Genomic DNA, 11,820 nt, shown 5'->3' with positions numbered 1-11,820 from the left:
CTCCGGGATATTTTGTCCGACAGGAGCTGCCGGATCTCGCCGCCGTAATCCCGCAACATTTTCCTTGGAAAACGCACAAAATCCTCCAGTGGTTTGGGCTTTTCCACAAGGAGCTGCCCACTAAGAAATTTTAGATCCTCCTGGGGGAGAAGATAAAACAAATCCTGAGGAAATCCTTTCCAAGAGGAAGCGCAGTGTTGGACAATCCCAGCCCTGAGGATTCCTCGTTTCCTGCTGCTCCCGATCCAAGGAGCTCCAGAGCCGTGAGGAGCTTCAGGCTGGAGAGAAAATCAAAGGTAAAAAGGCACAGCTGGAATATTTTCCATATTTCTGGAATGGTGCCGAGCTTCGGGGCTGGCACACCCCTGAGTTTACCATCGAGGTTTTGGGTTTAATTGTGGGGTTTTAATCAAGGTTTGTCCACAATTAAAAGGGGCGATGCCTGGTGTTGTCCATGAATTTAAAGCAAGGATATTCATGGATTTCTTTTCCAAGTGAAGCCCTAGGAATAACAGGAAGGAAAATATCAGCAGGAATTCAGAGCGTGGCTCAGGGTGCCCCAAAATTCCTGAAGTTGGAAAAGCCCTCCAAGACCATCAAGTCCACCCTGGGCTGGTTTTTAGGATTTTCTGCCCATTTAATCTTCCTGTGTTTCCATTCCCGGTTGGAAACTCAAAGATGTCTTTAAAAATGAATGGAAATTAAAAAGGATTTAATTACGTGGAATTCAAGCCATGAATGCTGATGGAAAAGGGGGATTGATCCCTCCTCCAGCTGCCACTGGAATGAGGTCCAATTACAAATCCAAAGGTATTTCCAGTCCTGATGGATTTCAGGAAAGAACATTCCCTGCTTTCAGAGGGAAGTCATGATTTTCCTGCTAATAGGGATTTCTTGGGTTTCCAGGAAGCTGGAAAGGTGTGACCAACACTTCTTTTGCAGCAGGGAAGAATGGGAAGAAAACATTTCTGGTCCAATCCTACCCCTGACAGGTTTTCCCTCCTTTTTCCTCCCCCCGGCTCATTTTGTTCCCAGGGAAGCAGCTCCAAGGCTGGAAGTTCTCCCTCTGGGTGTCCATGGAATGAAATCCATGAATCCCAGATTTCCAATGGAATCCAGGCCATCCAGCACCCCCTTCCCGACCTATTCCAGGAATTCCAGCTGGTGGAAGAGGAGCCATTCCCAGCCCAGGGTCAGCCCGAGTCCATCTCACTAATTGGACTTTGGAGAAGATCCACGGAGGCATCGATCCAAGAAATCTGTCCTGGATGAGGCTCCACGGCAATCAGGGGAATGACACTAATTACACATGGAATGGGAATGAGTGGCCAATCTCCAGCTCCAGTCCTTCCCTGGGAACAGGTCAGCGAGGAGCCAGAGAAAATTCCTCTTCTTTTCACCTGTTCCTAGGGAGGAAACAAATTGGATTGGAGCTGGATTCTGGGAGAAATCCAGGGGAAAAATGCCTTAGATATGGAAAATAGAGGAATTTTCTCTGGCTCCTCACTGACCTGTTCCTAGGGAATGATTGAGCTGAATCTGGGAGAAATCCAGGGGGAAAAAAATGCCTCAGATGGAGAAAAAAGAGGAATTTTCTCCCTGGATTTGTCCCAGAATCAGCTCAAATTTTCGTTAGGAACAGGTAAATGAGGAGCCAGAGAAAATTCCTCTTTTTTCCCCATGCAAGGCATTTTTTCCCCCCCTGGATTTCTCCCAGTATCCGATGAAAATCAGACAGATGAAACTCTAACAAAGGATTCCCAAACCCCAGGGTTTGTGCCAAGCAAATCCAATTTGGTGCAGCTCTTTGGGTTTCAATTCCACACATGGGAAAATCAAACTGGAAAACACACACAGGAATTCCGACTGGAAGAGAATATGGGAATGGATAAAACATGGAAAGAAGTCCAAGCAAGAGGCTGCTGGATAACATTTAAAGATAAAAATGCTTTTGATTTCTTTTGGTTTTGTTTTTCTTCTGGGCTTTTCCTCCCTCCCAAAAAAAAAAAAAAAATATCAGGTTTTGGCTCTATATTTAAATAAAATTCCATATTTTACCCTTCATTTTGAATTTTTTTGGGATACTGAGGCACCAAACAAACCAACAGAGCATCACTTTTGTCTTTCCCCCAGAAATTTCCCGTGGTGGTTGTTCCAAGAACTTCAGCAGAGCTTCTGCTCCCAGCAGGTTTTGTTTGGCTTGGGATTTTTTTTTTCCCCCATCCCTTTGTTGACCTGGTGTCTCTCGGCAGCTGTCACAGGTAATGCCAGCCAGGAATCGCCTTTTCCAGCGCTCCGAGGGGCACCATTCCCACCCGGAGTCTCCCGGAGCCACTCCGGGATCCGTTAATAATTAACCCCAAGGAAAGCACTCGCCAGGTGGCCCTGATTGGGATCGCCCCGTTAATGGTTTGTGTTCCCTGTCCTCTCCAGCTGCTCCCGAGGATGAGCGCCGCGATCCTGCTGCTCCTGCTTTCCGCCGGGAATGCCGGATCCCAGCCGGAGAAGGCGCTGCCCAGGCGGCGCCTGGCGTGCGTGAGGTGCTGCGGGCCCTCGGAGCAGCCCGTCTCCATCTTCTCCCAAAGGTCGGCCAGGATGAGCGGCCACCCCGAATATTCCGTGCCCAAAATCCAGCCCACCATCGACATCACCATCCTCAAAGGTGGGTGCGGCTCGCTCCCGGCCTTCTCCTCGCTGCTCTTCCTTTGGTGCTTCCCTACAGCAAAGTTCAGCTCAAAATTCAGAACAATTGGCGCCCGAAAGTGCCCAAAATCAGCTCAAGGGGTGCCCGAAATGTGCTGGTGCCCAAAACGAGGTCAAGGGGTGCCCAAAATGTGGTGGTGCCCAAAGGTGTGCAAAATAAGGTCAAGGGGTGCCCAAATGTGCCCCAAAGTGCCAAAACAAGGTCAAGGGGTGTCCAAAAATGTGCCCAAGCAAAGGTGGAGGGGTGCCCAAAATGCGTTTGTGCCCAAAACGTGCCCAAAATAAAATCAAGGGGCCCACATAACGTGGTCATGCCCAAAACAAGGTTAAGGGGTGCCACAAAGCTGGTTGTTCCCGAAAGAGGGTCAAGGGGCACCCAAAACAAGGTCAAGATGTGCCCAAAATGTGCCCAAGGGTCAAAGGGTGTCCAGAAAGTTGTCATGGCCAAAATGTGTCCAAAACAAGGTCAAGGGGTCCCCAAACCTTGGTGCCCAAACATGGCCCCAAGTTAATCCTTCTGGGAATTGGGGCACTGCTGATATCTGACCATGGATTAATCCTTCTGGGAATTGGGAAACTGCTGATATCTGATTGATATTCTCAGATTAATCCTTCTTGGAATTGGGAAACTGCTGCTATCTGATTGATATTCTCAGATTAATCCTTCTTGGAATTGGGAAACTGCTGATATCTGATAGATATTCCAGATTAATCCTTCTGGGAATTGGGGTGCTGCTGATATCTGATTGATATTCCCAGATTAATCCTTCAGAGGAATGGGAAGGTGCTGATTTCTGATTGTTATTCCCAGATTAATCCTTCTGGGAAGTGGGAAGGTGCTATCTGATCGATATTCCCAGATTAATCCTTCAGAGGAATGGGAAGGTGCTGATTTCTGATCGATATTCCCAGATTAATCCTTCTGGGAAGTGGGAAGCTGCTATCTGATTGTTATTCCCAGATTAATCCTTCAGAGGAATGGGAAGGTGCTGCTATCTGATCGATATTCCCAGATTAACCCTTCAGAGGAATGGGAAGCTGCTGATTTCTGATCGATATTCCCAGGCTGGGCAATCAGCAGCTCCTCTGCTGCTCGTCTCCAGGCCATTCCCGGAAGCTGAGCTTCCCATCCTTGCGTCTGACACGCTTCTCCCTCACCCTGGCAGGCGAGAAGGGCGAGATGGGCGAGAGGGGATTCCCTGGAGCCGCCGGGAAGGCGGGAGAGCGAGGATCCCGCGGCCTGAGTGGCCGGAAGGGCCAGAAGGGCCAGCCCGGCCCCCAGGGCCACTCCTGCAAGCAGCTCTTCGCCGCCTTCTCCGTGGGCCGCCGGAAGCCCCTGCACAGCTCCGACTACTTCCAGCACGTCACCTTCGACACGGAATTCGTCAACCTCTACCAGCACTTCAACATGTTCTCCGGGAAGTTCTTCTGCTACGTCCCGGGGATTTACTACTTCAGCCTCAACGTGCACACCTGGAATTTCAAGGAGACCTACGTGCACCTGATGAGGAACGAGCAGGCCGCGGCCATCCTGTACGCCCAGCCCAGCGACAGGAGCATCATGCAGAGCCAGAGCCTGATGCTGGATCTGCAGGAAGGCGACGAGGTCTGGATCCGGATGTTCAAGAGGGAGAGGGAAAACGCCATTTACAGCGAGGAGTCGGATGTTTACGTCATCTTCAACGGGCACCTGATCAAACCCGCCCTGGAGTAGGAGCTCCTCAGCTCCAGGGCAAAGCTTTGGGCCATCCAGCAGTGTCTTCCCTCTAGAAGTGCATCTTGAATTCCCATCTGGAATGGTTGTAGCCCTGGAAGAGCTGTTTCGCCGCATCTGTGCGGATCCAAGCTGCGCAAGAATTCCGGAAGGTTCCCAGCTCCCTTTGTGGCCCCTCGGGAGCATCCCTGGGGTTTGTCCGTTTGACAGCAAAAAATTCCCCTTCTTTCCCTGCGTCTCCCGTTCCATTTGGAATATTTGCAGCCCTTGGAAGGGTGGTTTTTCCACTCATTTATGGATGGAGGGAACTGTTCCAACTGCACAAGAATTCCACAAGTTTTCCAACTCTCTGCGTAGCCCCTCAGGAACATCCCTGAAGAGTTGCCAAGTTGGCAGCAAAAAATTTCCCTTCTTTCCCTGCATCTCCCATTCCGTGTGGAATATTTGTAGCCCTCGGAAGGGTGGTTTTCCACCCCCGTGTGGACAAAGGTGATTGTTCCACCTGCACAAAAATTCCAGAAGGTTCCCAGGTCCCTGTAAAGACCCTCAGGAACATCCCGGAAGAGTTTGCCAAGTTGACAGCAAAAATTCCACCTTGCTGTGCATCTCCTGTCCCATTTGGAATATTTGAAGGGTGGTTTTCCACCCCTGTGTGGATGGAGGGAACTGTTCCACCTGCACAAAAATTCCAGAAGATTCCCAGCTCCCTGTGTAGCCCCTCAGGAACATCCCCAAAAATTTGCCAACTTGGCAGAAGAATTTTCCTCCTTTGCTGTGCTTTAGAGAAAGAATTGTAATAATGAGGATATAATTATGATAAAATAATTATCCCTAAGGACCAGAGCAGTTATCCAGGTGCTAATTAAGGAATTTTGTTATTCCTGCAAAAAATCTCGGCTAATTAGAGCCACCCCCTCAGTAGCACTGGGCTGGCTCCTCTCAGGCAGGAATTTTGGCATTAAAATCAATATTTTGCACAGGAATGAATCCCAAATTCCGGTTTGGTTCCATTCTGCGTCCTATTCCATGATTCCAGCAGAATGGTGGAATTAGAGAAATAACAGCAGATGGATTCAGGAAAGCTTTTCCAGGGAAACAGAGCTCAGTACAACCACAAGCTCCGGAGAAAAACATCCCAGAAGAACATCCAAGCTGCCTGGGATTGTGCTTCCCAACTGAACAAAAGGGTGGGAATTTGGGATTTGCCCAGCTGGGATTTCAGGCTGTGCCCCCATCTGGACATTCCCATTTTGGAGCACCATCGTTTCTGGAAAATGCAGGAAAAACTGGAAAGAAAAAGGTTTTGCTTTTTTATTTTTAGGGATTTGGGTTTGTTTTTTTTTTTTTATCCCACAGAAATTGCCGTCTTGGAGCACCTTCATTTCTGGAAAATGGAGGAAAAATGGGAAAGAAAAATGAGGTTTTCTTCAAGCAGTGATTGTTAGGGATTTGGGGGTGTTTTTCCCAGAAATTTCCATCTTATGGCACCATCATTTATGGGAAGTGGAGGAAAAACGGGAAAGAAAAAGGAGGTTTTCTTCAAGCAGTGATTTTTAGGGATTTGGGTTTTTTTTCTTAAAAAATTTTGGATAGAACCGTGGTGCATGCAGCAAAACCCCATCACTTTATCCCATCCCTTCTTTTCCTTTCTCCCGGTCTCTCGTTTGCTTCCCAAACCTTTTGTACAAAGAATCCAGGGAAATTCTTGCCAGGAAAACGCTTCCATGGATTTCACCTTCCCCGGCTTTGGGAAAAGTAGCTGAAATAAAGATTTTGCTTTCAGTACCTGGGGTTGTTTCTCTCTTTTTCCAGAAGTTTTTCCAGAAGTTTTTCTGCATTCCCTAGCTAAAAGCACCACACTGACCCTGGAAAAATCTCTGGGGCAATTTTAGCTCCTTTAATCCAAAGAATTCCCAAAAGGAAGCTGCCACCCACTCCCTTTCCTCTAAATCAATGCCAAATCTTCAAGATCTCCCGATTCTCCTGAAAACTGGGAATTTTAAGTAGAAAATTCCACATAAAAATGGATCCCAAGCCTTGAAACCATGAGCGTGCTCCTGCTTCCCTCAACCTGCACCCTGAAAGGGAAACCTGGGAAATTTCCATGGTTTTAAAGCTACATTGGAGAGCTCCACATCTTTTCCTACTTCTAAATCCTCCCTGTCCCATCCCGAGGTTGGAAAAAGAATTCCCAGGCTGGCAGGAGCTCTGTGGTGGAGCAGAGCATCCCCAGCTGGTCTGGAATTCCTCATTCCTCACAGATCCAGCAGTTTTCCCACAATTTTGGTTCATTCCCATCTCCCGTTTGCTGCACTGATTCAAATTACAAATAAAAATTCCCTGATTATTGCCAGGGCTGGGAAAAACCACCCCCAGAACTTTTTCAATCCGCAGAATTCCGGGGAAGTCTCTTTCTCCTGGAAAGCAGCAAAAATCCATCATTTTTATCCCTGAATAAACCCATCTCCAGAAGAGATATTTGGATTTTGGAGCTCTCATGACTCATCCCAGTGCCAGGAGCAGGGAAATCATTAAATCCACATCAATTCCTGGGGCACAACGACCTTCCCAAGCATCCAAAGGGATCCACAAGATCCAAATTGCCCCTGATGGCCTAAAAACCACCGGGAATCTCAACCTGCCGAGGTTTTGGGGGAAAAACTGGAATATGTCAAAGCTGAATGTTCCCACTGCCACATTTTAAAACACTTGTCCAGGGCTGGAAATTTCCTTTTGGGAAGGAAATTTCCCTAAAATCCAACTTAAACCTCCCCTGCTCTGCTTGTTGAGCTCCCTCTATCCCGGGAATTCCACAGCCCCTCATTCCCATCTCCTCCCAGCCTCTTTTGGGGATAAAGAGGGAAATAATGAAATCTGCATCAATTCCAGGGGCAAAATCCAGAGGGTGCCCACAGGATCCAGCTGGCCTAAAACCCAGCAGGAATCTCAGCCTGCTGAGGTTTTTTGGGAATTAATGGGAATCTCTCTAAAAGCTGAATGCCCAAAGATTTTCTCTCTGCCACCTTTTAAAATCCCCTTCCCAGGCTGGAATCCCTAAAATCCAAGTTAAACCTCCTCTGCTCTGTGCTGTTCCACTCCCTCTATCCCGGGAACGCCACAGCCCCTCACTCCCATCTCCTCCCAGCCTGTTTTGGGGATAAAGAGCCTGTTTGGGTGTGGTTCCATCCCTCTGGGGGGATTTTTCTCGGGAATAACAACAGGCACTGGTTTGCCTTGGGCAAACTCTCCCCTTCCTCTCCAGGAGGAAACTTTGGATTTACGACAGGAACGAGATAACATCGAGGCCGATAAGGAAACCAGGCAACAGCTCAGGCTAATGGATTGCCTCTGGATGTGTGGAATGGGATTTAATGACTCCAGCAGGGATCTATCCCACCCCAAGGATTGGGAGAAAATGCAGGAGATGGGAGGGGAAAGAGGGAAAACAAACAGAGAGGCTTCCAAGCCAGGGAGCAATCCTGGCTAAAAGCTCGGATGAGACTTTGGCCTTCCACACCCTCCCTGCAGGCTGGGAATGGCAATTCCCAAACCCTGCACAGGCTGGGAATGGCAATTCCCAAACCCTGCACAGACTGGGAATGGCAATTCCCAAACCCTGCACAGGCTGGGAATGGCAATTCCCAAACCTTGGACAGGCTGGGAATGGCAATTCCCAAACCCAGGATAGGCTGGGAATGGCAATTCCCAAACCCAGGACAGGCTGGGAATGGCAATTCCCAAACCCAGGATAGGCTGGGAATGGCAATTCCCAAATCCTGCACAGGTTGGGAATGGCAATTCCCAAACCTTGGACAGGCTGGGAATGGCAATTCCCAAACCCTGCACAGACTGGGAATGGCAATTCCCAAAGCTTGGACAGGCTGGGAATGGCAATTCCCAAACCCAGGACAAGCTGGGAATGGCAATTCCAAAACCTTGGACAAGCTGGGAATGGCAATTCCCAAACCCAGGACAAGCTGGGAATGGCAATTCCCAAACCCTGCACAGGCTGGGAATGGCAATTCCCAAACCCTTCACAGACTGGGAATGGCAATTCCCAAACCCTGCACAGGCTGGTAATGGCAATTCCCAAAGCTTGGACAGGCTGGGAATGGCAATTCCCAAACCCAGGACAAGCTGGGAATGGCAATTCCAAAACCTTGGACAAGCTGGGAATGGCAATTCCCAAACCCAGGACAGGCTGGGAATGGCAATTCCCAATCCCTGCACAGGCTGAGAACCTCAATTCCCAATCCCAATTCACAATTCCCTGGGAATCTCCATCCTTCCCTGGAATGAGAGGTGGGATTCATTTGGGTGTTCCCTGTTCTTGCTCCCTGCTCTGTTCCTGTAAATCCTGAGGATTCTCGGAAAATCCGTGTGTGCTCTCTGCCCTCAGCACCTTTCCCTTGCTTAATTTTGGGAGATTTCCTGTTCTCTCCCAGGTTTTCCAGGAAAAATCCCTGGGATTCTGATGGGGCAGGGCCTTCCTGTGGGGAAAACTCAGGATTTGTGTCCTTGCAGGGCTGGATTTGGCCCCAGCAGAGATGTGGGAAGAGGTTCATCCCCTCAGGAATGGGCAAACAGGGAGGATGAGCTGGATCCCTGGGACGAGGAGGGATTTGCTTCCCTATTCCCAAACCTGTGAATGTTTCCTCCCCAGCTGCATTTGTATTCCAGCCAAAAGCTGCTGCAGAGATTTGGGCACCCAACAATTCCTGCCAGATATTGGGAACGACAGCCTAATGCTATTTCCAGGGAAAATCACATTTAAATCAGCTCTCCAGGGAATTGCTTCCTCTCTGGATCGTTCTGGAAGCAAATCCCTCTCTGCTGGCTCCAGGCTGGAATGCTGCAATCCCAAGGCCAATTCAGGAGTGAAATTCCATGTGCAGGAAACTGAGGAATTGCCACCGGATTTAGGGTTTTGCTGATCCAAAACCCAGCACAGAGCCTGTGAATTCCCAGGGGATCACACTGGAATCGTCTCCCTTTTTCCATGCAAGGAAGAATCCAAAACAATTCCTCCAGCAGATCATTTCCCCCTGTTTTTCTGTGTTTTTATCCCTTTTAAGTCAGAATCCTGAATTTTTCCAGGATGGAAAAGACACCTGGACAGGGATGGGCTCGGTGCTGTCAGAGATCTTTTCCCACCTCGGTGATCCTGTGATTCCAGGGATGCAGAGCCCTCCATTCCCATCTCCTGCCTCTGTCTGTGTGGCCCGGCTCAGCTCCCAGGTTTTCATCAGGTCAGAAATCCACGGATCTGCTTTTCCCTCCCTGAAAACGTGCTGGAAAAATCCAAACACCATCGAGTGCCATGAATTAATTCCATGGAAATGCCTCTGATTCCTGTCAGGAGCCGGGCACAGACACGTCAGGAAATAAAAGAACTCCAAGTGAGGGATGTGGGGCCGTCAGCCCTGTCTGGCACCCGGCATATGGGGCTGGAATCTGTGGAAAAACGGGACAGGGATGCAAACAGGATGCTCTCATTAATTCTGGGAATGCATAATTAATTAATTACCCTGCCCAGGGGAGCTGCTGTCACCACGGCTCCCGGAGCCAACGCTTCTCCTCCGGTGGAGCAGGAATTGTGTATGGGATTTGTGCTGCCTGGCTTTTGGAAGCAGGAATTGTGTATGGGATTTGTGGTGCCTGGCTCTTGGAAGCAGGAATTGTGCAGGAATTGTGTATGGGATTTGTGCTGCCTGGCCCTTGGAATCAGGAATTGTGTATGGGATTGTGTATGGGATTTGTGCTGCCTGGGTCTTGGAAGCAGGAATTGTGCAGGAATTGTGTATGGGATTTGTGCTGCCTGGCTTTTGGAAGCAGGAATTGTGCAGGAATTGTGTATGGGATTTGTGCTGCCTGGCCCTTGGAAGCAGGAATTGTGTATGGGATTTGTGCTGCCTGGCTTTTGGAAGCAGGAATTGTGTATGGGATTTGTGCTGCCTGGGTCTTGGAAGCAGGAATTGTGTATGGGATTTGTGCTGCCTGGCTTTTGGAAGCAGGAATTGTGTATGGGATTTGTGCTGCCTGGCTTTTGGAAGCAGGAATTGTGTATGGGATTTGTGCTGCCTGGCCCTTGGAAGCAGGAATTGTGTATGGGATTGTGTATGGGATTTGTGCTGCCTGGCTCTTGGAAGCAGGAATTGTGTATGGGATTTGTGCTGCCTGGCTCTGTTGTGCCTCCTGGGTGCAGGAATTGCGCCCAGGATTGCTGCCCCACCCCTGGAAGTGCCCAAGGCCAGAGCTTGGAGCTCCCTGGGATAGTGGAAATTGTTCCTGCTCATGTCAGGGGTTGGAATGGGATAGTCCAAAGCATTCCGTGATTCTTTGTTTTGCTGGGAAAAGCCAGGAGTGCATAAATTCATTGAGGCCTTGGAGGGGGTTTTTTCCTTTATTTTTTTTCCACCAGATTCTCCAGAGAAAGCCGTGGTGGGATTCACCTCTGGAGCAGGGAGAGGAAAAGGCCCAAATCTCCCTCTGGAATATGAAATAGGGATCCTCTGGAGCAGTGGGGGCTGCAGTCCTGGATCTCCCATCCCAGAGGGATTAAACCAGGATTATAAACCCCAAATCCAGCCAGCAGAGGTGCTCCATGGAAGGCGAAGGGAAAACTCTTCCCTGATAATTCCCAGGTCACTGCACTTCCAGGCCTGGGCTGTGTTTGCATCCAGGGTGAAATCCCCACGGAAATTCCTGTGTTACCTCCCACCCCCACGGGCCAGGATTGCTCATTCCCAGCTTTTCCCAAGGGCTGCTGCTTTTCCTGTTGGGAAAAGCGGGTTCATCCCAGGCTGGGGGAATGGGATACATCCAATATTTGGGATGACTCCCGGCTCGAGGTCAGGAACGGGATCCAGGGCTTAAAGGCTCAGGAGCAGGGAGCCAGCGGGGACAGCGTCACCTTCCGTGACTTTCCAGGGAATGATGGGCAGATAGGGAGGATTAAGTGTTAAAGGGAGAGGGAACACAGAAACCCCGGAGCGCTGCCCATCCCATGGCAACAGCGCCGGATTTCCATGGAGTTCTCCAAACAACACCCAAACGGGCGGGAATGAACGGCCCGGGAAAACCAGGAGCGGGGTGAGGAGAGCAGCTGAGGCATTCCAGGTGAGCGAGGGGCTGGAGCTGGATAAAATATCCTGGGAATAAATCAGGGAATGAAATCAGCCGCTCCTGCCTCGGCTGCAGTTCCAAGGAGCAGGGAAAGGCACTGGAAACTGGGATTTGTAGGATTTAAGGATGCTGCTGATGGATCAAGGACTTTGTGGCACAGGGAATGTTTGGATGCCAGGGATAATCCCATCCCTGGAACCTCAGGGAACAGAGAGCTGGGAGTTTAACTGGGAGTTAAAGAGGGAAGGCGCAAAAATTCCATGCCCTGCTCTTACTCC

General features: G+C 49.6%; 1 protein-coding gene across 1 annotated transcript; it reads left to right on the top strand.

Moving 5' to 3' along the window:
- The first annotated feature begins 223 nt into the window (after window positions 1–223).
- C1QTNF8 (C1q and TNF related 8) lies at window positions 224–5,730 on the top strand. Its single transcript, XM_053992188.1, has 3 exons — window positions 224–296; window positions 2,434–2,662; window positions 3,870–5,730. Exons 2-3 carry the CDS (start codon window positions 2,446–2,448, stop codon window positions 4,415–4,417), a joined length of 765 nt encoding a protein of 254 aa, XP_053848163.1. The 5' UTR covers window positions 224–296; window positions 2,434–2,445; the 3' UTR covers window positions 4,418–5,730.
- The last annotated feature ends 6,090 nt before the right edge of the window (window positions 5,731–11,820 follow it).

The sequence above is a fragment of the Vidua macroura genome, chromosome 16, assembly GCF_024509145.1.
Source record: "Vidua macroura isolate BioBank_ID:100142 chromosome 16, ASM2450914v1, whole genome shotgun sequence".
NCBI lineage: Eukaryota > Metazoa > Chordata > Aves > Passeriformes > Viduidae > Vidua > Vidua macroura.
Note: the sequence above shows the minus strand (reverse complement) of the source record. Positions and strands in the feature narration are given on the sequence as shown.